Genomic DNA, 26900 nt, shown 5'->3' with positions numbered 1-26900 from the left:
GGATTGCCACCTATATGGTAGCTTGGGGTTACCTTGTTTTTCCCGAAGGGTATGACTATACATTTTTGGCGTTTAACTTCAGGCCATGGCTCTGGCACCAGCTATCTGTTTCCGTGAGTCCCTTCTGAAGGATATCTGTGTCCGATGCACTTTCCACTATGGCGCCCAGTTTGCAGTCGTCTGCAAACTTTGTCAGCCAAAGTCCTCCCATGTTGGCCTGTACTTCTGAGAAGTAGATGCCAAACAATAGGGGGCCAAGGACCGAGCCCTGTTGGACACCACTTGTGACCGGCTTGGAGTCTGACACAGCGCCAGCAACTCTAACCCTGTGGGTTCTTTCCTTAAGCCAGTTTGCAACCCATCTTGTGACATATGGGTTTACATTTAAGCTGGTAAGTTTTTCTACAATACCCGAGTGGGGTATTGTGTCGAAAGCCTTTGCAAGGTCAAGGTAGGCTGTATGGACATGGCCTTGGTGACTGTTTCGAAGAAGTCGACCAAGTTCAAAAGGCATGATCTTCCCTTGACAAAGCCAAACTGGGTCGGGTCCAATGTCTGCAAGTCCCCTATATCTTTGTTTATGAGCTCCATTATGATCCTCTCCATAGCTTTGCAGACTAGACTTGTTAAGCTTATGGGGCGGTAATTACCAGGGTCCGTAGAGGCGCCGCCTTTGTGGAGTGGGACCACAGTTGCCGTACGCCACTCCTTGGGCACGTATCCTGTGGTAAGGCTGAGATTAAACAGCTGCCTTATGTGCGGGTTTAATTCCTCAGTTAGCTCATGTAGCACACAGCCGGGGACACCATCCGGTCCCATTGATGCTGTGTTTTTAGCTTTAGAGAGAGCAGCTTTCACCTGCGCATTTGAGATGTCTGGGAGGCTACACTCGGCTGGGATAGTTATCTCTCCTTTAGGGGAGAGGGGGTGAAGTTTGCACTGAACCTGTCTGCCAGTATGTTGGCAATGTCTGTGGGTTCAGTGATTTTTGTATCATTTTGGACTAATTCTGAGCATATCTGGGAGTTTCCACCCAGGTTCCTAACATAGCTGAAAAAGGCCTTATGATTGTCCTTTGAATCCATGGCAATTTTTCTCTCAAAATTGGCCTTAGTTGATTTTATGAGTGCTCGTATTTTTTACTAATAATGATCAGGGGTGACTTCCCTTTTATGGATTTTGTTCTATCATGTAATAGCTTTCTCCTCTTATTGTAAAGTTTGTTAATGGCTGGGGTCCACCAGACTGGACGTTTGCCCTTTGTGGAAAGAGTCTTGGTTTTATTTGGGATTGCCTGATCCATGCAGTCCTGGAGGTGTTCATAGAAGGCATTTGTAAGGGCTTCCGCAGCTTGGGTTGTGGTTTCCTCTGGCTCAGGGGCCTTGAAGGATACCACACCAGTCTTTAGTAGTGTGAAGTTTGCTTTAGAGAAGTTCTTCACTATGGTCTAAATTGTTTGGGGTGGGGGTGGTATGTGGATTTCCAGTGAGATTAGTTTATGATCAGATCTCACCAATGAGAGATATACTTCCTGTGTGGAGCATTTTGTTCCCATGTTTGTGACAATGAGATCTAGTATATTTTCTCCTCTCGTGGGAACAGTGACTAGCTGTTCCATGGCATTTGAATTTATGAACTCCAGGAACCGTTGGGCTAGAAAGTTAGGGCTTGAGTAATGTTCCCAGTCTATATTCGGGTAGTTGAAGTCACCCAATATGATGGTGTTTGGAGATACATTTATACCCTCCAGTGTCTTCAGGAAGGCTGTGTGGGGTTCCTGAGTTTGAGAGGGTGGCCTGTAGCATGCTACAATTTGTAGAGCAGTTTTGCCTATGGTTAGTTGCACCTGGATGGTTTCCGAAGCTTCGTGCATTGCCACCAACCTGGAGGTGTGGGTATCCTTTATGAATATGGATACACCCCTCCTTTTGTGGTGTGGTCCGGGTTTTGGGGCCGGAACGCATGATATGAGGTAAAACCTAATAGTGCCGGGGTGCTCTCAGGAGCCTTGAACCAGGTTTCAGTTACAGCACAGACATCGATGTTCTCCATACTGAGAAGGGCCTCGAGTGCGTGCATTTTGAGATTTAGACTTCTGGCATTGAGCAGCATTACCCTCAGTTTCTTTTGTTTTCTAGGGTGGTAGGTTTAGAATTTGAGCCTTGCCTAAAAAAGGCACTATGGGGTGGCAAGAGCCTTAGCCAATATCCGGAATCCCAGGGTGACAGGTGCAAGCCGTCCCTTGCGAAGCAGCGTGGCTTGTCAAGCATGTCATCCCAGGCAGACAGACACTGGATCCCCTTTGAATGACACCAGACATTAAGCCAATTGTTAAAGCTGATCATCTTGTCTCTATATTGTGGCATCATTCTTGGTGAAGGAAGGATACTGGTCAGGGTTAGGGTCATACCTGCCTGGGCTACATAATCAGAGAGCTCCTCTATGTCTCTTCTCATGTAGTCCGGGGAGGTACGTCTCAGGTCGTTCACACCAGCATGGACAATGACTGTGTCATATTTGTACTTGCCGTGGAGTGACCCGAGTGCTTGTGTTATGTGACGGATTCTAGTGCCCGATAGGCAGCTTACTGTGACCCTCTCCTTGTTCAGCCTGGTGAGTGGGACGTCAGTGTGTCTGACTATGGAGTCACCTATGACAAGTATGTTTGGTGTTGTATTTGGCCTTAAGGGCTGTGACTGCTTTGCACACTGCTTTTGTGGTTTATGTGTTGCTTGTGGGGTGTCTTGAGGTAGCAGTTGTTTGGGTGTCTGCTTTGGAGGCCTCTGCTGTTTAGGTAAATTTTTACTCAGAGCCTCCGAGTATGTCTTTGTGTGTTTATGTGTTTGATTCAGTGGAGTGGTAGCATTATGTGAGGCTGGTTTTGTGGTGTGTGTAGTTGCCTTCTCCTCCTGTCTGGTCTTGCCAGTCCTGAGTTGAGAGAGCTCAGCCTCCAGTTTGGCTAAATAGCTGCATCTCTCACAAGTATTTGTGTTATGTGGGAGGAGGAGAGGGTTGTCTGTGTACATGAGGCAGTTATAACATTGCCTCAAGATTCCCAGATTCACCAGCTGCACCGGAGAGGAGATTGACAACTGACCTTTGGACATGCTAGAATAATATTGGGAAATCCTTAATTGAAAACAAGGGCCAGTGGGGAGTGAGGGTGTAGTGCTTTTAATTTTTAGTGCTGACTTATATAATTGCTTTAGTGAGCAAGTGCCAGGTAACTTGAGTGCAATGTGTTACAAGTAACTAAATGCAAAATGACAAACAGTAACTTTCTTTCAAGTGAAACAAGGAAATAAGTACAGTAAGCAATGCAGATATCACTAGTGATCCACAGAAGCGCTGAGAAGTTGCGTATTAGGTGGAATTAGCTTCCAGGGAAATAACAAGCAAACAAACAACAAGCATATAAACAAAGCTAGATTCAGCAGGCCTGGATCTAGTCTATGCTAGAGCAAACAAGGTGTACCAATTTCAGTAAGATACAGTTCAAATATTCAGGCACTATAAACCTTTAACCAGAAATTCCCAGCTCAGAAGGGCAGAGTCCAGCCTCTTCTCCCACAAGAGTGCAGACCACGAACCTTCTTAATGTAAAATAACTGGCCTGAAGCCCAAGTGCCTAAACCAGAACTAATACACTTGGACACTGGGCTCTCAATCAGCAGTTCCCAACTTAGAAGGATGAAAGCTACCTGTCCTGCCACCACAGTGCTTGCCACAAACCTTCCTAATGTAAAACAACTGGTCTGAAGCCCAAGTGCTTAATCCAAAAGACTTGAATGATAGCTACACTTTAATCAAGTTACAACCAAGCAGTAATAAATACCATTGAATACTTTAGAGAATGTCTGGATTAGTGCTCAAGTTACACAAACAAAGCTAGATCCAGCAGGCCCGAATCCAGTCTATGCCACAGCAAACAAGGCGCACCAACTTCAGTAAGAAACAGTTCAGATATGCATGCACTATAAGCCTTTATCTCTCATACTTTCATACACACATACACTCTCTTTCTTACACACACACACACACACACACACACACACACACACACACACACACACACAGACACACACACACACACACACACACGCGCGCACTTTTTATTTTACACTCACTAAACAGCATAAGCGCTGCTTAGCCAGTGTAAAATAGCAGCTTAACCGATCTCTCTCTTACACTCATACAGGCATACACTTTTGCACACTAACACATACACACACGTTTTTATTTTACTTTTGTTTTATTTTACACTCGCTAAACAGCAAAAGTGCTGCTTACCAAGTGTAAAATAGTAGCTCAACCTATCTCTCTCACACACACTTACACATGCATGCACTTTCACACACACATTTTATTTTATTTTACACTCACTAAACAGCAAAAGTGCTGTTTAGCGAGCATAAAATAATGGTAGCCATTCTGTTTTCTCAGTCCGAACTCCACAGTAGCTTGATATACTGCCATGAAGTGGCGGACTCGTTTTTCAGTGGGCATTACTTGTACATTAATACCCTGCTGGAGAACTCTTGTTCTCCAATCAGGGTACTGATGTACAGGAAGCCCATTCTCTAAGTGGTAGTAAGACATTGCAGTACAATGAAGAAGAAAAAGAGAATATGGACAAGGAGAAAGTGGAGTAGTAGGCCACAGATGACAGAAAGATGGATGTTTTTACAGAGAAGATGGAGAAATTAAAGCAGATGAGAAAATAAGTCAAAAACAAATGAAGCAGCAAAGGAGGAACCCCTATAGAAGGGGAAATATCAAATTAAAAGAAAACAGTGCAAGATGGAAGACAGCAGGATGAAGTAGGGAAGGTGGTGAACTGGTAACTAGCAAGGAAGAGGAAGGAGAAATACAAGAAGAGATGAAGTCAAGTGATCTTGCACTGGAGGTCAAGGATTTAAGCAGGACCAGTGAGTAAGAAGCAAAAATATATGTAAGGTACTGATAATAGGTGATTCCATCACAAAACGTTTCAGAACCTTGCAAATGGGAAACAACAGTAAGTCTGGTTCCCCAGAAACAGTGCCTCAGATAATCTTTGAATAAACAATGTCAGAGATGTCAAAGGTAGTAGAGAAGGGTGGGACCTTTTCACAAGTCACTATTCATATTAGGACCAATGACCTGAAAGCAAAGGGAAGAACACAACCAGGAAACTAAACTAAAATAATAGCCTACTGATGTCAGAACTCTGGGTATTTTGTGGTCTTGTTAGAGGTCTTACACTTAGCTGCAATCAGCCCAGTAAGAAAGTTAAGGATTAGGAATTACAATACATGGCTACAGCAGTAGCCATGGGGGGAGGGTACAGGTATGGAGGGGTAACTGGGGAGGTATGAGTTAGTGAAGAAGAGCACCACCACATTAAAGGAGTGGCTGCACTGCTGAGAAAGAGGTTTGAAAGGTATGTAGATGCTGCAATTAATTTAAAATTGTGAGAAAACAAAAGGAATGACACAGAAGGAGCTGAAAATAATACAAGTGTGCAGAAGAGAACTGGAAGAAGCAGAAAAGGAAGTATAAGCATGAAAAATTGTCAGTAAGAATGGAAATGGAAAGAGATGAGGGAATGATGAGAAAAAGGACATTGATAGGAAATAATGTGGCCTGCGGCTGACTGAACAATGAGAACCCCAGTCAGAATACTCAACAGAGAAAATATGTCAAGAATATCAAGAAGAGATGTACAACAAGCAGAAGGGGTGAATGTGCACATACCCATCTATTTACTGAGTGGATTTAAAGGTGGACAATGTCTTATTTTGCTTCATGTGCAGGTGGAGTTTGTTATACTGGTAGGAAAAAAGTTAGGATAGATATCTCTCATACCAGGAGGTAGTCTTTATTTGCCAGTGGAGGTTAGGTCTTGCATATGAGTATCTGTGGTACTACCAGGTTTATGGAGGTGAAGGAGATCAAGTAGTTTAGGGTCATGCACAGCAGTGAAGACCAGGCAGAGGTCACCGTTAAGGAGCCTGTATGATACTGGAAGTTGATGCTGTGCAATGCCCAGACTGTGGGAAATGGGTAAACTGCAGGTCTTCTTAGCATCCGACAAGACAAAGACTGCTAGCACAACAGACGTTTAGGCAACAGAGGAAAGAGGACATGAGGCATGGTACTCTCAGACCCTTCATGATGTCAGGGGTTACAGTAAGGAAGGGTAGGGGAAACTGGCAGTTTCCACAAGAAGGGATGGCATGTGAGGAAATACAGGAAGAGGAAAGAACGTGAAGAATATCTGAGAGATTAGAGAGATGCAGGATTTGGATTTCCTTTAAAAGGGCTTACTTAGCTTTGCATTTAACTAATGGCAGCAGATGAAATGGCCTGTTTCAGTTGAATTCAGTGGCAATATGGCAAAGGTCAGAGACATTAGACATCACACAGAAGTCAGTCAAGAAGCTAGTGAAGGAATTATTGGGGAAATCAGTTTGGTTTAAAATGTTCCTAGTTCCAGGGTTTTCCTGTTGAGGAGAAAGATGCATCAAGGCTGGCTCCAGTATGATGACTCTAATGAAGTGTGGAGCTGCATTTTCCTGGTAGGAACAATGAGCCAGTGACATTGTTTGTTTATCCAAGTGCCAAGCTATATGTTGTGTAAAGGAATGGTGAGCCAGAGATGTTGCTTTGCTCACTGAGGTATTATGTAACAGACTTTTCTTTATTTACTAAAAAGAAATGTTGTGCCAGAGACACTGAATAGCTTAGACGGTTGCTTACCAAAAGCCTTTTACGTTACTTTCTTTTCAAGACTTATCGGTGCTATTTCCTTGTGGCTGAGACTCTTGCTGATCTTTAACATTTAAGTCTATGTTACAAGAGTGCTGATTCTAATCAAAAATAACTTTAAAACCAATCCCATATATCAACAGGAGGACTGCTGACGCAGAGTGTATGTTAACTTGAGCTTTTTTAAGTTTGTCACCATTAATGTTTATCAGCCAAAGAGCCAGTGAAAGAGAGTGTATAGCAATTTTCCTTTTACATTTTTTTTCTTTTGCCATTAGTCAGCTTGAAACTTGGTTAACAAAGACATATGGTTAATTGCTCATTTCCACATTTTGTTTTTGCACTCACCAGGTCAAGATCTGGCATATGAGACTTGCAACCCAGTCTACTACAATAACTGAGAAAGAGATTTACAATTCTGTAGAAATGGTCACAGCCTTTGGGTGCCCAAGTAAATGAACTATTACTACTAAGCTCACAATTTAATCCTTCAATATACAGTTTTGTCTGTAAAATGTGTGCTACTCTATTGTACAATTCCTAGCTTACAACTCAAATGCTTTTATGTTTCTCTAACATCATTAATGGCAAAATAAAAATGCATAAATATATACTTTCCTTTATCAGCTATTTAGATACACAAATCACCCCACTTCTGGTAAAACATTGCTGGCTACCTATAAACTAGCATAAAAATAATACAATGCCCTGCCATGCTTCCTGCTTCATCCTTTTGTTGAGTCACTGGAAACTATTAAACAAATATTTCAGTACTCTGCAAATGTTCACAAATATGTTTTGTTGTACCACAACCTATCAGTTCATGGAGATTTAATTTTACCTTAGTGGTGGACTAGTATTGTACATCTTATAGCTGTCAAGATCTTCCTCAGTTTTGAAATTCTGCAGAATATTTACTAGAAAAATATGGGATGATTACTTCCAATATATTCAATTTTAAAAACTGGCAGACCTATTGCCAACCCTTTGGGACCTTTGGTAGGGGTAATATACGATTCTTTATGTGCAAAAATACAGAACAGAACAGATTCCCTTTTGTTTTAACTATGACCTTGAATCAAATCAAGGCACGTTTTAAATAGAACTTGATATATGGATTTAGAATGTAAGTTGTAAACAAATCTGTTTCAGATGGATACCCTGAATGTAAATTAGTATGAATGACACTAAAAAGGGCAATGTCACAGATGATTGGTGGAGACTCACTCCATTAATGTAAGCTTCCATAAATTTTCCTCCTTAAATCATTACATTTACAGCTAAGAGATAATTTTCAACTAGCATGACGAGCCACCTTCAAATTCCTGTGATGTTAAACTTATCATCTTCTTTCAGAAAAGCTGCATAAACCATGAGTTAGACACTGCAAAATAAAAAATAGGATAAAGGTGATGGGGGGGGGGGGGCACCTGTCATACATCTAATGAAATCAACAGCTTGTACCTTACAGTAGCAATCCTCTTAAAGTTAAGATTCATGAATGGTACTGTGACACCCCTGCACTGGCCCAGTAATCAAGAAGCATCAATCCTCACCACTGACAACAGTGGGGAATGTGCACACTGGGAGGAAGACAAGTGCACACACAGTAAAGTGCAATTTTCCTTAAGAGCACACAGAGATCACAGTCTGTATGGGGCTGGTTTCTCCCTCTTTCTCCAGATCCCCAATAAGACTCCCCACTGGCACAGCTACAGGGTTGAGATCTCAGCTGAGTGGCCAAGCCAAAACCTCCAGCACCCTCTCTGTCCAACCAGTGCCGGGTGTCCCTGTCCAAGTACCTGACACAACACATTTTGAGATTTGATTTATATACAAACACACACACCTGGGAAAGGCTGGCACAGGTTTATTAGCTATGCCCCCTTCTGCCCAGACTATAAGGTAGTTCTGACTGCCACCAGCCAACTCTTTATCAGCTTCTTAAGTCCCTTAACAAAGGGTGTCCAATCCTACTGTATAATGTTACTATTATCCAAAGGGTAGTCTGACCAAGAACAAGGCTATTTAGGAGTGGCCTGCACAGTGTCACCATATAGATATGCAAGCACTCTACAAGCTTAAACATGTCTCACAAATATCAGCCACAAAGATAGGTTTAAATATATTTAATAATAAATAATTAAAGAACAAGACATTACTAAATCTGTATTCACAGTGACTTCAGAGTTCAAAATCACAGGAAATATTTAAAACAACATTGCAAGACAGTCTCAAATAAAACATCTAAGCTGTACTTTACTATATTTCTATCCGAATCTAAAAGAATTACTATGCCCTAAAAACTTACCTACAGAAAGGCAAGTGCAGATGTTGTAAGGAGTGGATGTTTCCAGGTCAAAGACAAAATACAAAATGCGCAGTCTCTCTCCGAGAGAGTTCTTAAATTAATATCAAATATTACTACTAGGTTAGCTTGGATGACATCACTTCTTGTCACCTGACTTCAGTTCCCAAGCTAAACCCACAGTGTCCAACATTTAACATCTCTCTGTGAAAATCCTTAGCCTTCAGGTGTTTGCAACTGCTAGAGGACATAAAACAATAAAACACTTACAAAACAAAACAGATAGTCCCCTAGTGTAGACATCCTGTCTCGTGTTGACTGAAACTGAAACATAACTTTTATAGCACAATTATAAAACAATATAATTTCAACTGTTTCCTTGAGGTTTTGCAAGTTAACTCTGTATGTTCTAGTTTCTACTGTTAAAACATATACATTTGCACAAGTATATGGTTTATACACATTTCTGTTCTAAGCCAGCAGGGTACACTGTGGACACACCCTTGAAGCTCAGTACTGTACAAACCCTGTTCAACACAAACTTCTGTACCAGCAGTTTAATATACACATTACATATAGTTATAATACATTTGTAAGACAAGCATATGAATCATGTTGATATTCACAACTGACATATGATTATTTACAAAATTCCAGATAGCTGTGCTGGCAGTATCTCCTTCTGTCACACTTCTATATAAATCATATTAATATTCACAAATGGCATATACTTACTTACAAAATTCCAGTTAGCTGGGCTGGCAGTGTGACAAGTACACTAGATTGCAATAAAATGTGTTGCTATGAAAAAAAAATTGATGATATGTCAAGAGGCAAATACTGTGCAGTAAAATCATGTAAGGAAGACAATCAGAAGGGGATTCGGTGAGAAACAATGACACACATAACTATCCTGAGGAAGTCAGTACAGCATGTCTCTGCTTCTTGGTAAGTTAGGTAAAAGTGACACAATATTATATTAACCTAAAATAAGTAGGGTAGAAAAGATTGAGTATACAAAATATATTTATGGGGTCTATATTAGAAGACCGAATGTTTAGGTGATCGAACACCTAAACATCGATCTTCTAATATCAAAAGCAAAAAATGGCGTATGGTTGATTTAACGCAGGGAAAGATTTCCCTTGGCTGTTCGCAGGAGTTCGCTATTTTCCTACTGTTGAGCGATCTCGGAGTTGGTATATTTAGTTAGGGGGGGTGACATCGGGGGTGTGGGGGTGAAGCCCCCCCACTTAATTTAGATGTAAAGTAATGTTTGTTGTGTTGTGGCTGAGGGACGTGTTTCCCTGGGACATTCGACATTGTGCGGTTCAATATTAGAAGATCGATGTTTAGGTGTTCATAGGTTCATAGGTTAGTACTAGGCTAACTGCCCTTGCGAGCCATTTTAAGCCTAGCCAGTTATCCCTTGTGAGACTCAAACCCTGCACCTTGTCTTTGTAAGGCAAACACCTTAGGCATTAAGCCACCCTCCCACCTTCGATCACCTTAACAGCCAGTCTTCTAATATAGACCATATTTATGTACGTATTATAGAAATTTAAGATTTTTCATGTTCTGCTGACAGCTGCACTTAGTTGAAACTATGACATTTGGGAAGCTCACCCTTTTCTTGACTTCTTTTCCATATGACACAGTGGCTCAAGGCTAATCAGTACCTTACCGGTAGACAGACCACCAAGCAGATGAGGATCGTTGCTTGTAATTCTATAAATCCCCACCAAAATGAAATCCATGAGACAAAAAACGAAATCCTTGGTTGCTATTTAAAATGTAATTTCCTGCTGCTTTCTGCATTCCTCCTCACATTTCATACATGCCATCTGTCACCAAGGAGATGACAGATGTTGGGGCTGAACTTGGAGTGCTTATGCAGGGGGATTGCCATCCCTAGTATGAGAATGAAGGCCCTTTCATCACCAAACATTGGAACCAAATTCCTTTTCATCAGAAGGATAACTGGAAAGCCTCCACCTCTTACTGGGAGCAACATTAACTCCAGCAGCCCCAATGTCTATGGTGGCACTCAACTCTGGAACACTAGAATGCTTATCTCAGCCTAGGCTCCTTGTTCAGAAACATCAGCTCCATATGTGGGCCCATTTCACACCAGTCTCTTTCTCACCTGTGCTCTGATATAGTAACAAATATATGAGTGCATGCTAATAGCTATTGTATCACAGAAGCTTGAAGAACATTCCTAAGCAAAAAATGAAAACATATTTCTCAAATAAATAAATAAAATAAATATATAAATACAATAAAATAAAAATGGAGATTGAGTTGCACAGATGTACTCCCAAACATCCTTGCAAAAGAGAGTAAAATCCCATGAGTGGAGGAGCTCCCTGGTCAGCCTCAGTAAGAAGCTGAGATCCCTTATAAGATCCTCCAAAGCTAGCTACAAAAACAAAATTGCCATTGATTCTAAAGGCAACCACAAAGCAGTCTAAAGCTATGTCAAGAATCTCAATGGCAACACCCAGATCTGCTCTGAGTTATAGCACAACAGCACGTAAATTACAGAACCAATTGATATTGCCAACATTCTGGCAGATAGGTTCAGTGCTAACTTTACCCCCCTCTAACCCCCTAAAGGACCCATATCTATACAGGAAGAATGCAGTGTCCCTGTAATCACATCCATGCAGGTAAAAGCTGCACTCTCTAAAACCATAAACACAGCATCCATGGGAACGGACAACATCCCAGGCTACATTTTACATGAACTTCAGAACGAACTGTCTCCCAACCTAGGCACCATGTTCAATTATAGTCTCACGTCAGGCTTTGTGCCCACTGAATGGCACACAGCATAAGTTATCCCACTCCACAAAGGGGGAGCCACCACTGATCCTGGGAACTATTGCCCTATTAGCCTGACGAGCCTGGTCTGCAAGGCTATGGAACGTATCATCATGGAACTCATAAACAAAGACATTGGTAACCTCCAAACGCTGGACCCCACCCAGTTTGAGTTTGTGAAAGGCAGATCATGCTTTCTGAACCTGATTGACTTCATTGAGGCAGTCACCAAAGCCGTAGACAGGGGTAAGGTGGTTCACACAGCCTATCTTGACCTCGCCAAGGCTTTCGACACATCCCCCATTCTGGAATTATAGCTAAACAAACTAAACTAAGGTATAAATCCCTATGTCACAAGATGGGTTGCCAACTGGCTCACTGACAGATCCCACACTGTAAAAGTTGCAGACTCCAAATCTGACTTCAAACCAGTGACAAGTGGCATACCTCAGGGTTCAGTCCTGGGACCTCTCTTAATTGGTATCTACTTCTCTGAAGTACAGGCTAACACAGAAGGCCTCTGGGTAACGAAGTTCACAGATGACTGCAAACTAGGAGCCATAGCCAAGTCCCCAAATGATGTGGACATCCTAGAGAAGGGCCTCACTGAGACAGATGCCTGGTGTCAGAGGCATGGCCTCAAGCTCAATTCCAAAAAGTGCATTGTCATCCCCTTTGGTAAAAACTCTGTACCCATGAACTACCACATAAACGGCAGTCTACTTAACGCCGAATGTGTGATAAGAGATCTTGGGACCCAGGTGGACAGTAGTCTCTCCATTGATAATCACATCACCACAGTAGTTAGGAAATCCTTCTATGTGGCACACCTCATCACAAAAGGGTTCTCATCCAGAAAAAAAAGAGGTAATTGTTCCCCTCTACTCGACACTCATTAGACCCTATATTGAGTACAACACCCCTTTTGGAATGTACCTCACAAGACATCTGCAGCAGCTGGAAAGGCCACAGAAGAACCTCACAAAGAGGATTACTGGCCTCATATAGATGCCCTACACTGACCGTCTCAAAAAACTCCAGCTTTACTCTGTAGCATATTGCCTACTCCGAGAAGATCTCTGCCTAACATATAAAATTATGTTAAACCCAGAGCTGATGGACATGCTACACCTAAAGAAATCCCAATCCCTCCGAGCTACATGCTCTAGGGACCTAAACCTTGTCACAATAATAAACAGGACATGCTGGAAGGATAGCTTCCTGTCCCAGAGACTTCCTATACTCTGGAACAAGCTACCCATCTATGTCAAGCAAAGTTCCTCATTAGCACTCTTCAACAAGAATCTTGATGAGTGGATGGGAAATAGGAAATACACCCCAGGAAAACTTCTGTGGCTCTGCTTGACAGGGGCACAGGAAATTAACTTTCTTGGGTGGCATAAGCCAGGGAACCTTGTTGGCTAGGCTTACTTAGGCCCTTGGGCTGATAGCCTAGTAACTACCTATGAACCTATAATACTTAATAGGCCATGCTTATTTATTAAAGCCCAGATAAGCAGTTGTTTTACTTTGGAGATAAACCTTTACCTTAACTGCTGCAATAAACATCAGTGCTTTTAATTAGTCAACAACTTTACCACGACCATATGCAGAACTCATATTTTCCCCATTAATTCACATACACAACATACTTCTAGCAAGAAACGGTGTTTTAAATCATCCTACAGAAGTACTTTCAGTAAATGGGCACAGCACCTCCTGTGCAGACTTCCTGTAACACACCTATTTGTACAGTGCAGAAGAAACTATGGAGAAGCATACTGCCTTGAAGACTCTAGTGAAGCAGTGCAGCAAAAGTTCTTACAATAAATCCCCAGTAACATGGACATAATAAGCCTTGCAATACTTCTGGAGAATCTTCTGAAGCACTACACAGATTCTAATGTAATACACTACCCAGCATCACTTACCATTGGAATGTCAAGAACATGCAAAGGTCTTTTGTAAATCTGCAGCTATGATGAAATTACCTGAAATTTTGTCAGTTAGTGATGTTGGGGCCAACCAGAGAAAAATGCAGAGGTTTTTCACTTATTTGTCCAGTTTTTGAAAAACAAACAATCAACTGTCTTTTGCCAAGTGAAGAACATGCTCTGATGAATGAATTACAAAGCAAGAGGATAAGGCAGGAATACAGCACTTTGATGACAGCAGTTCAATAAAAAGAAACTTAATCTAATTCCTAAGAAAACATATGTCTTGGGCAACTGTTATACATGAGGAATTAGATATCTTAACACTGTGCAAAACAGAGTTACCTGGCAGAGAGTGAATAAAGGCCCACACTTCATCGACTGTCCAGAGGGTTGGGTCAGACTGCACTACCTGCAGAATCTCAGTATTTTCTGTGACTTCCCTTATTCTTAGCTCCTGCATTTCTCGCTCTCGCTCTCTTTCACTCTGCCGCTGTAGGCGTGTCACCATACCAGCAGGTACAGAATCCTCACCAAGTAGTTGACTGTGTGCTGCTGATCCTTCCTCAACTGAAGAATATGTGCCAGATATCTAGAAAATGAAGAAAAAGCAAGGTACTTTTGCGGCAAAGTTCATGCATTTTCATATTGCTTGTTAAACTTTAAGAGTATTCAGATCTGTGTATTAAGGAAAACACCATGAGAATTCTAAGCCTTCTTTTCCTGGAATTATTACATACAGAATATAACTACACTATCTCTGTCTCTATAAGTATGCAGCACTATGACTGACAGCAAAAGTTGTCTACTCTGTCCTTTAAATGTATTCATAAGTATCAACGAGGCACTATACTATAGGTACTGACTCTTTAGTAGTTTACCTTCCCTCTTTTCAAAGCTACTCTCTCATCTCCTTTCCACCTGTTGCAAGCCCACCAGAATATACCTCAGCAGATTTCTACTCCACCACCCACTCTGGTAGTCCACTCCATGGGACCATAACCCTCTCCATGAAGAAGTTCTTTCACACATCCCGGGAGGTAGTTGGTTTCTACAGTTTGATACCTGTGCTTCTCCGCCTCTCCCTTCCTGTTCAAGACAACTCCCCCCTCTCTCTCTGACATGATAATGTGTACAAACATTATGTCCACCATGTCTCTTCTGGTCTAAGGAGAAGAGAGCTTTAGCTTCACTCTTCTCTAATCATATCATTTCCTTTTATGCCATTCACATTTCTGATGGCTTTCCTCTGGATTCCTTCCAGTAGCCTTAGAACTCTCCCTTCATGAAGCCTCCAAGAACAGAACACAGCATTCATGGTTTGGTCTGACCTTGAACCAGTACAATGTGAGCATTACAACTTTGTTGCAAAAGTCTACCCCCACCCACACACACACACAGGATATACCCCTGCATTCTGACAATTGCAGCAACTACCTTCTCACTCTGATCCTGGTAGTTCAGTCCACATGCAATCAACACCCTCAGCTCCTTCTCCTGCTGTTTTGCCATCAGTTCTACTCTCCCCAACTGATACTTAACACCAGGACTGCTGTGGCATATGTGCAGTATTTTGTCTTTGTATGCAACGAACCTGACTTGCCATATGATGATCGACTTGCCTGGGCATGTGTTGAAATTTTGAGAACCATGCTTGCAATCTTCTGAACAGCAGAAATAAAGTGCAAATCTACACTAAGTCTGAGGCAGGAATATCTCAAAGTATGCTCCCCTACTCTATGGAAGAGCAATCTGAAAATCAGCTGTCTGATTCTTACCTCACAGCATATTTCCTTGGAAAAAAATTCAACACTGCATTAATTTATCAAGAATGGGTAACAGCAGCAGAAAGAAAGTTTGCACCTATCCCCACTGCTATTTGATCTTACAATCGGTTTATTTAAAGAAGTGAGGCTGGAGGGCCCAGCTCCTCACATGTGGGAGTGAAGAGGGCTTGCTCCTTGCAATAAATTTGCTTTCTTAATGATTGAGTTTGCAGTATTCTGTGACAGTGCATAACAGTGGCTTTAGGTTCCCTGCACTAATCCCCACTGTTCCATAACTTGAAGTAATATATTTAGACATGAGGGGAATGGACAGTGCAGGGGACCATCTAGTAAATTTCTTAGTTTGGGTATTTTATTTTACATCCATGAGTGGTAGTTCAATGACTGTGAATGATGCATTTAATGGCGTCCTCTCCTGTCCAGTTGGTGAATATGGGAATATTGAGGCAATGTTACAATTGCCTCATGTACACAGACAACCCTCTCCTCCTCCCACATAACACAAATACTTGCGAGAGATGCAGCTATTTAGCCAAACTGGAGGCTGAGTTCTCTCAACTGAGGACTGGCAAGACCAGACAGGAGGAGAAGGCAACTACACACACCACAAAACCAGCCTCACATAATGCTACCACACCACTAAATCAAACACATAAACACACAAAGACATACTCGGAGGCTCTGAGTAAAAATTTACCTAAACAGCAGAGGCCTTCAAAGCAGACACCCAAACAACTGCTACCTCAAGACACCCCACAAGCAACACATAAACCACAAAATCAGTGTGAAAAGCAGTCACAGCCCTTAAGGCCAAATACAACACCAAACATACTTGTCATAGGTGACTCCATAGTCAGACACACTGACGTCCCACTCACCAGGCTGAACAAGGAGAGGGTCACAGTAAGCTGCCTATCGGGCGCTAGAATCCGCCACATAACACAAGCACTCGGGTCACTCCACGGCAAGTACAAATATGACACAGTCATTGTCCATGCTGGTGTGAACGACCTGAGACATATCTCCCTGGACTACATGAAAAGAGACATAGAGGAGCTCTCTGATTATGTAGCCCAGGCAGGTATGATCCTGAACCTGAGCAGTATCCTTCCTTCACCAAGAATGATGCCACAATATAGAGACAAGATGATCAGCTTTAACAATTGGCTTAATGTCTGGTGTCATTCAAAGGGGATCCAGTGTCTGTCTGCCTGGGATGACATGCTTGACAAGCCACGCTGCTTTGCAAGGGACGGCTTGCACCTGTCACCCCTGGGATTCCAGATATTGGCTAAGGCTCTTGCCACCCCCATAGTGCCTTTTTTAGGCAAGGCTCAAATTCTAAACCTACCACCCTAGAAAACAAAAATGGGAAGAAACTGAGGGTAATGCTGCTCAATGCCAGAAGTCTAAATCTCAAAATGCACGCACTCGAGGCCCTTCTCAGTATGGAGAACATCGATGTCTGTGCTGTAACTGAAACCTGGTTCAAGGCTCCTGAGAGCACCCCGGCACTATTAGGTTTTACCTCATATCATGCGTTCCGGCCCCAAAACCCGGACCACACCACAAAAGGAGGGGGTGTATCCATATTCATAAAGGATACCCACAACCTCCAGGTTGGTGGCAACGCACGAAGCTTCGGAAAATATCCAGGTGCAACTAACCATAGGCAAAACTGCTCTACAAATTGTAGCATGCTACAGGCCACCCTCTCAAACTCAGGAACCCCACACAGCCTTCCTGAAGACACTGGAGGGTATAAATGTATCTCCAAACACCATCATATTGGGTGACTTCAACTACCCGAATATAGACTGGGAACATTACTCAAGCCCTAACTTTCTAGCCCAATGGTTCCTGGAGTTCATAAATTCAAATGCCATGGAACAGCTAGTCACTGTTCCCATGAGAGGAGAAAATATACTAGATCTCATTATCACAAACATGGGGACAAAATGCTCCACACCGGAAGTATATCCCTCATTGGTGAGATCTGATCATAAACTAATCTCACTGGAAATCCACATCCCGCCCCAACCCCAAACAAAAAAGACCACAGTGAAGAACTTCTCGAAAGTAAACTTCACACTACTCAAGACTGGTGTGGTATCCTTCAAGGCCCCTGAGCCAGTGGAAACCACAACCCAAGCTGCGGAAGCCCTTACAAATGCCTTCTATGAACACCTCCAGGAATGCATGGATCAGGCAATCCCAAATAAAACCAAGAATCTTTCCACAAAGGGCAAACGTCCAGTCTGCTGGACCCCAGCCATTAACAAACTTTACAATAAGAGGAGAAAGCTATTACATGATAGAACAAAATCCATAAAAGGGAAGTCACCCCTGATCATTATTAGTAAAAAAAATACGAGCACTCATAAAATCAACTAAGGCCAATTTTGAGAGAAAAATTGCCATGGATTCAAAGGACAATCACAAGGCCTTTTTCAGCTATGTTAGGAACCTGGGTGGAAACTCCCAGATATGCTCAGAATTAGTCCAAAATGATACAAAAATCACTGAACCCACAGACATTGCCAACATACTAGCAGACAGGTTCAGTGCAAACTTCACCCCCCTCTCCCCCCCTAAAGGAGAGATAACTATCCCAGCGGAGTGTAGCCTCCCAAACATCTCAAATGCGCAGGTGAAAGCTGCTCTCTCTCTAAAGCTAAAAACACAGCATCAATGGGACCGGATGGTGTCCCCGGCTGTGTGCTACACGAGCTAAATGAGGAATTACACCCGCACATAAGGCAGCTGTTTAATCTCAGCCTTACCACAGGATACGTGCCCAAGGAGTGGCGTACGGCAACTGTGGTCCCACTCCACAAAGGCGGTGCCTCTACGGACCCTGGTAATTACCGCCCCATAAGCTTAACAAGTCTAGTCTGCAAAGCTATGGAGAGGATCATAATGGAGCTCATAAACAAAGATATAGGGGACTTGCAGACATTGGACCCGACCCAGTTTGGCCGTCAAGGGCAGATCATGCCTTTTGAACTTGGTCGACTTCTTGAAACAGTCACCAAGGCCATTGATGAGGAAAGGCAGTCCATACAGCCTACCTTGACCTTGCAAAGGCTTTCGACACAATACCCCACTCGGGTATTGTAGAAAAACTTACCAGCTTAAATGTAAACCTATATGTCACAAGATGGGTTGCAAACTGGCTTAAGGACAGAACCCACAGGGTTAGAGTTGCTGGCGCTATGTCAGACTCCAAGCCGGTCACAAGTGGTGTCCCACAGGGCTCGGTCCTTGGCCCCCTATTGTTCGGCATTTACTTCTCAGAAGTACAGGCCAACATGGGAGGACTTTGGCTGACAAAGTTTGCAGACGACTGCAAACTGGGCGCCATAGTGGAAAGTGCATCGGACACGGATATCCTTCAGAAGGGACTCACGGAAACAGATAGCTGGTGCCAGACCCATGGCCTGAAGTTAAATGCCAAAAAATGTATAGTCATACCCTTCGGGAAAAACAAGGTAACCCCAAGCTACCATATAGGTGGCAATCCACTAAGCACAGAAGAGGTTATCAGGGACCTGGGGACCCAGGTTGACAGTGGCCTTTCTTTTGACACTCACGTTGCTAAAGTGGTTAGAAAGACCTTCTACATTGCCCACCTGATCATGAAGGGATTCACATCCAGATCTAGTGAGGTCATTGTTCCCCTGTACTCTTCACTTATCAGACCAATGATCGAGTACAATGCCCCATTCGGGATGTATCTCACCCGACATCTGCAGCAATTGGAGAGACCCCAAAAGTTCCTCACCAAAAGGATAAAGGGACTCCAAAATCTGTCATATGCTGCCAGATTGAAGAAACTCCAGCTCTATTCAGTCGCATACCGTCTGCTCAGAGGTGACATGTGCCTGACATACAAGGCCATGTCCAACCCGAATTAATGGACATGCTCCACCTCAAAAAATCCAAATCCACCAAAACCACTAGAGCAAGCGACTTAAACCTTAGCACGGATATAAATAGGACGTGCTGGAGGGATAGATTTATCACTCAGAGACTCCCTATGCTGTGGAATAAAATCCCAGTCCATGTGAGGCAGAGCACCTCGCTGGCTCTGTTCAAGAGAAATCTTGACCTGTGGATGGGAGATCGTAGGTTTACCCCGGGAATCATCTCTGTGTCACTGCTGGACAGAGGCACATCAAACTAATGGGCACAGTATTTTTTCATATAAGGGGTGGCGTAAGCCACAAAACTTTGGGCTAGGCTTATAAATGCCTTAGGGCAGATAGCCTAGTATAAACCTATGAACCTATGAACCTATGAACATAAGCATATATCAAGGATTCGATATAGCTTCCAGCAATCCTGCAATTAGTATAGATAACTAGCAGAGATTGTAGGGAGACCAACAGCCCTTCCTCCAATCCCAGGGTTAATGGGAAGTGAAGCACTCCTAGATAAAAATGCTTTAAATGTATAAAAGTGAGCCTTATGATTAGCTGTTTTTGTTCAAATCAATGTTTTTCAAAATGTTGACTCAAGTGATTAGACCTCCCACTTCACACTGGGAGCACACTTGATCAGCCTTTCCAAATCCTCCCTTAAATTCTTCTAACAAAAAAAAAAAAATTAAGCTTGTTTCCTGCCTTTCCTGTTAAGTGGTCTAGACTGTTTGTAGGCTTCTGAGCCCCCAAGCCCTTCTGTGTTGGAGGGAAGCCTTCTAGCTTAGTTTTGTTTCTTATAACTAGCCAGTTTTCTAGTTTCAGCACTCAAATCTGTTTCTTTGAACTCAGCACTTGTTCAGAACTCATTGTAAGCACTACATAAGCTGCAAATTACTACAGCACTCAACTTTCCTCACTTGTCTACTGGAAACAGTTGTTTTTAGTACTTAATAAATAAGCACTTATCCAAGCATGTCTAAGGGTCAGCTCCCAGTGATTTCTCCTGTCTACCTGATGAATCTAGGCATCTTGGGGCAATGCAGCAATTGCCTCATGTACACAGACAACCCTCTCCTCCTACCCTGTGAGAGATGCACTTATATAGCCAAACTGGAAGCAAAGCTCTCTTCACCCAAGACTGCACCAGACAGTCAAGAGGAGAAGGTAAAAACTTGCACCACACCACACTCATCACATAGTCCCTCAAACCCTACACCACCAAAACACACACATAGAAACACAAAACACACACCTATATTCGTGGAGGCTCTCAATAAAAACCTGCCCAAGCATCAGAGACATCCAAAGCACAAACGCAAGCAAACTCCACCCCCCAACACAACCCAAATGACACATAGCCCACAAACTCAGTGTGCCACTCAACCACAGCCCATAAGGCATAACAACGTACCCAACACTGTAGTCATAGGTGACTCTATAATCAGGCACACTGATGTTCCACTCACTAGACTAAACAAGGAGAAAGTCACTGTCAGCTGCCTGTCAGGTGCCAGGATCCGCCACATAACGCATGCACTCAGGTCACTCCACAATAAGTACAAATATGACACTGTCATTGTCCATGTTGGTGTGAATGACCTGAGACGTACCTCCCTGGACTACATGAAAAGAGACATGGAGGAGCTCTCTGATCTTGTATCCCAGGCAGGTATGACTCTAACCCTGAGTAGCATCCTGCCATCACCCAGAATGATACCACAGTACAAGGACAAAATGACTGACTTCAACAATTGGCTAAGCTTCTGGTGTCATTCTAAGGGGATCCAGTATTTGTCTGCCTGGGACGACATGATAGACAGTCCACGATGCTTTGCCAGAGATGGCCTGCACCTGTCGCCCTTAGGATTCCAGATACTGGCTAAGGCTCTTGCCACCCCTATAGTGCCTTTTTTAGGCAAGGTTCAAATGACAAATTCACTGCCGTAACAGGTACAAGCAAGCAAAATCTGAGGGTAATGCTACTCAATGCTAGAAATCTAAACCTCAAAATGCACTCACTCGAGGCACTCCTTAAAATGGAGAACATTGACATCTGTGCAGTGACAGAGACTTGGGTCAAAGCTCCAGAGAGCACACCTGCATTACCAGGCTTCAATTCATATCACACCTTTCGGCCACCTAACCCAGAAAGAAGCACTAAAGGCGGAGGCGTGTCCATACTCATTAAGGATATCCACACCTCCAGGCTAGTTGCACAGCATAATGCATCCGAGATTATCCAAGTGCAACTAACTCTGGGCAAGACCGCAATCCAAATTGTAGCTTGCTACAGACCCCCCCCCCACCATGCCCCAGGATTCACACTCCTCATTTCTTGATACACTGGAAAGTGTTACCCAACACCCTAATAATGGGCGATTTCAACTACCCCACCATTAACTGGGAAAACTACTCATGTACCAACTCTTTTGCTCAACATTTTCTAGAATTCATAAATTCCAACGCCTTGGATCAGCTTATTCACACCCCACCAGGGGCAGCAGTATCCTAGACCTGGTCATTACCAACACAGGAAACCGGTGTTCCACACCAAAGGTCAATTTCTCATTGGTCAGATCCAACCACAAGCTAATCAGCCTAGACATCCACATCCCACCCCCAGCCCCAATTAGGGAAACCATCGTAAAAAACTTCTCCAAGCCAACTTCACACTTCTTAAGAAAGAAGTGGCAAACTTCATGACACCCATGCAGACGGACAATAGAGGTATGACTGCCGAATCCTACACAAATGCACTTTATAAGCACTTACACGAGTGCATAGATCATGCTATCCCTAATAGAACCAAGATGTTATCCCCCAAAAAAAGGAAGCCAATCTGGTGGTCCTCTGCCATAAACAAATTCCACAACAGAAGAAAGAAACTGTTGCAAAAAAGAGTAAAATCCCATGACTGGAGGAACTCCCTGGTCAACCTCAGTAAGAAGCTGAGATCCCTCATAAAATCCTCCAAAGCTAGTTACAAAAACAAAATTGCCACTGACTCTAAAGACAACCACAAAGCATTCTACAGCTATGTCAAGAATCTAAATGGGGACAATCAGATCTGCTCTGAGTTACAGCACAATGGCACTAAATATACAGAACCAACTGATATTGCCAACATCCTAACAGATAGGTTCAGTGCTAACTTTAACCCCTCTCACCCCCTAGAAGGCCCATCTCTATACCGGAAGAATGCAAAGTTCCTATAATCATGGCTGCACAGGTAAAAAAATACACTCTCCAAAGCCAAGAACACAGCATCTATGGAACCTGACAATATCCCAGGCTGCGTTCTACATGAACTACAGAATGAACTGGCACCCTACATAAGTACCATGTTCAATCTTAGCCTCACCTCCAGCTTTGTACCCACTGAATGGCGCACCACGACAGTTATCCCACTCCACAAAGGGGGAGCCACTATGGACCCCGGGAACTACCGCCCCATTAGCCTGATGAGCCTGGTCTGCAAGGCCATGGAATGTATCATCGTGGAATTCATAAACACAGACATTGGTAATCTCCAAACTCTGGACCCTACCCAGTTTGGATTTGTAAAAGGCAGATCATGTCTCCTAAACCTGATTGACTTCTTTGAAGCAGTCACCAAAGCCATAGATGAGGGTAAAATGGTTCACACAGCTTATCTAGATCTCGCCAAGGCTTTCAACACCATCCCCCACTTTGGAATTATAGATAAGCTCACTAAACTAGGTATAAATCCCTATGTCACAAGATAGGTTGCCAACTGGCTCATGGACAGAACCCACACTGTGAAAGTAGTGGATTCCAAATCCGGCATCACACCAGTGACAAGTGGAGTACCACAGGGTTCAGTCCTGGATCCTCTCCTGTTTGGTATCTACTTCTCTGAAGTGCAGGCCAACACAGAAGGTCTTTGGCTAACAAAGTTTGCAGATGACTGCAAACTTGGAGCCATAAACGAAACTCCTAACGATGTGTACAAACTACAAAAGGGCCTCACTGAGACAGATACCTGGTGTCAAAGCCATGGCCTGAAGCTCAATGCCAAAAAGTGTATTTTCATCCCCTTTGGCAAAAACTCTGTACCTATGAACTACCACATAGCTGATAGTCTACTTAATGCCGAAAATGTGATAAGAGACCTTGGGACACAGGTGGACAGTAGTCTCTCCTTTGATAATCACATCGCCACAGTGGTCAGGAAATCCTTCTACGTGGCTCATCTCATCACAAAAGGATTCTCATCCAGAAAAAAAGAGGTCATTGTTCCCCCCTACTCATCACTCATTAGACCCATTATAGAGTACAATGCCCCTTTTGGTATGTACCTCACAAGACATCTACAACAACTGGAAAGACCACAGAAATACCTCACAAAGAGGATTACTGGCCTCAAACAGATGCCCTATGCAGACCGTCTCAAAAAACTATAGCTTTACTCCATCGCATATCGCCTACTCAGGAGCGATCTCTGCCTAACATACAAAGCTATGTCAAACCCAGAGCTGTTGGACATGCTCCACTTAAAGAAATCCCAATCCCTCCAAGCTACACGCTCTAGGGACCTAAACCTTGTCACCACAATAAACAGAACATGCTGGAGGGATAGATTCCTGTCCCAGAGGCTTCCCATACTCTGGAACTGACTACCTATCTATGTCAAACAGAGCTCCTCATTACCACTCTTCAAGAAAAATCTTAATGACTGGATGGGAAATTCACCCCGAGGATCACTTCTGTGGTTCTGCTCAACAGGGGCACTGGAAAATAATTTTCTTGGGTGGCAAAAGCCAGGGTACATTTTTTGGCTAGGCTTGTATAGGCCCTAGGGCCAATAGCCTAGTACCTACCTATGAACCTCCATCTCACACTGCTGCCTCTATCTGTGTGTCAGTGGCATAGTCGGCCTTAGGCATAGGCCTACTAGGTGGCCGCCTAGGGCTCAGCTCTAGCAGGGGCGCTTTTCCAGTAATCTGGATGGTGTAGGTAGATCAGGATGGGGGCACAGGATGGTGTTGGTGGGGGCTCTGTGGAGACCTTTTACCTAGGGCACCAGTTGACCAAAGGCCATTCCTGGTCAGTGGCAAAAAGGCTGATCATGTTCTCTCTTCCCTCAAATGTGTCTAGAATTAACACAGAGAGCAGTGCTGCAGCCAGTACTAACTCCTGTACTCCACTATTCACGTTCCTTATTCTTGACTCTGTCCCTTCTAGTACAACCCTCTGTGTCCTACCTTTTAACTAAACAACTCATTTCTTCAGTCATGATCCTAGTCTTAATTCCTCCAGTTTTTCTCTTTTGTGGAAAGATCAAAGGCCTTCCAACCATTAATAATTTAAGTTTCCTTGTAAAAAAGCAAAGTCAGCACTCCTGGAACCACACACTTCAGCAGCTCAAGTAAATCCTTTTAGTAAATGACCACAAAACACTTTAGGAGCAGTAAAAACACTTTTTATTAAACCAAAATAACAAATAGATAAGCGCTTTTGTCAATAACCTTCTCAACTTCATCAGATAAGAAGAAATCCATAATAACACTATTAACTACATTCTGCAAGAGCATTAATTAAGTGATAAACCAATCCCATCACACTGACTAAAAAGGACCTCCCTGAACTCATAAATATTCATGAAATGCAATCATAAAAATATTCTTAAAAAGACACCCTTTAAAACCAGCATTTAACTGTCATTAAGTGCAAAATTCCTGTAAATAAATATAAATACAAATACACACAAAATGAATAAAATCTATAAAATTGTGTTTATATAAAATGAAAGTATATATAAAATATATATAAATATTTTTGACATCTTTTATATATATATATATATATATATATATATATATATATATATATATATGTATATATATATATTACTTTTCCATTGCCTTTAGTTTTAACAGGCAAGCAATGGAGAGTGAATCTTTTAATCCTAGCCATTGCCCTGCATTTAGGCGGACCTGCCAAATTAGTACTTTCTTTTCCAAAAGCAGCCCCCATGGGCCACCTCTTTTATCCAAATCAACAGTGTCCACAATGAAAATTTTGAAAGCGTGGTCTGATTTTCCTGTGCAGTGTTTACTTAAGGTATTTGTGGCTTTCCCAAGTCTGATATCCCTTAAATGCTCATAAATTCTGTTTTTAAATTTCCTCTCAGACTTTCCGATATAGAAACATTCACATGAGTTACACACTGCACAATAAACAACTCTTTCAGTATGACAGTACACCTTCTTATTCACCTGTATTTAAAAACCATTCACCAAGAATTCGTGAACTTCCATCACAAAACTACACTGAGCACAGGACCACATTTTTTCATAGACCCTGCATGTACATTTCTGTTAGACTCTAAAATGCACTTTAGGTTCATCCCTCTCTTAAAAACAATATTTGATTTAGTTCCAACACATTCTCTGATATCCCTATCATTAAGCAATATAGCCCGATTTTTTAATAAAATATCCAACACATCCTTACTGTTACTGTAAAAAGTGGTAATAAAAGCACATTTAAAATTTGAATTCTGTTCAACATTGGATTGGGTCAAGTCAGTTCCTACTCAATTAACCAAACAGCCATCAATAGGAGGCATGCCCTGGGCAGGAATAACCTCATGGTGAGCTAACAAGAGTTTAAAAAAACTCTTTCTCTTTTGTTGACCACCTCAATCATGATTTCATTAAGGAGCCATAACAGGTAACGCCTATTGCAAAACATAGCTTTCAGATGGTCACACTCATCTAAGAAGTTATTGAACAGACTAACCATCTGGGCTGCCCTTACAAATTGGCCCTTCACTACCCCTCTTTTTTGTTTAAATGGGTGTGCACTATCAAAATGCAGAAAGCTGTTAGAATAGGTTGCTTTCCTATGAATTTGTGCTACAAATGACACTCTTTCTTCAATAAGACATCCAAATACGCTATTTGTTCACTGTTAACCTCGTGTGAACTTTAAAAAACTGGTTGTGCCATTAAAATATTCTAAAAATAGGGGGATCTCTTCTCTCGGACCATTCCAACAAATAAAGACATCGTCCAAGAACCATGTATACAATGTGCAGAACTTAAACCATGGGATGTTCATTAAAAATCTCCTTTCCAATTCCAAAAAACATTTGAAAGAGTAGTCTGATTTTCCTGTGCAGTGGCTGACTCTGTCCTCCTTCCCTCTGACCTACAATGGCCCGCTCTAAAAAAAACTGTAGTAAAATATTTACTTGGTGCCTATGTTTTCTCCCAGTCATCCACATCTCTTTCCCATCTTTGCTCAGCCTGGTTGGGTCCGTCCTGCTGTTTTCTTCTTTCTGCTATATATCTAAAGATTTTGATTGCTTTAACAAAACAAACTTCATAAATTATCTAGGTGAAAG

At 42.5% G+C, this 26900-nt stretch overlaps 1 protein-coding gene across 6 annotated transcripts in view; it reads right to left on the bottom strand.

The window, feature by feature from the left end:
• The window catches only part of PHC3 (polyhomeotic homolog 3), a 1318531-nt gene that overhangs the window by 170243 nt on the left and 1121388 nt on the right, over positions 1 to 26900 (bottom strand). For all 6 annotated transcript variants that reach the window (XM_044070066.1, XM_044070067.1, XM_044070069.1 and 3 more), the window contains one exon: positions 14164 to 14410. In XM_044070066.1, the coding sequence (XP_043926001.1) occupies positions 14164 to 14410 (247 nt within the window). The remainder of the gene's footprint in view (positions 1 to 14163; positions 14411 to 26900) is intronic.

This window comes from Protopterus annectens, chromosome 4.part1 (genome assembly GCF_019279795.1).
Source record: "Protopterus annectens isolate FY-2018-M chromosome 4.part1, PAN1.0, whole genome shotgun sequence".
NCBI lineage: Eukaryota > Metazoa > Chordata > Ceratodontiformes > Protopteridae > Protopterus > Protopterus annectens.
The sequence above is the reverse complement of the archived record's forward strand: the minus strand, read 5'-3'. Positions and strand labels throughout refer to the sequence as shown.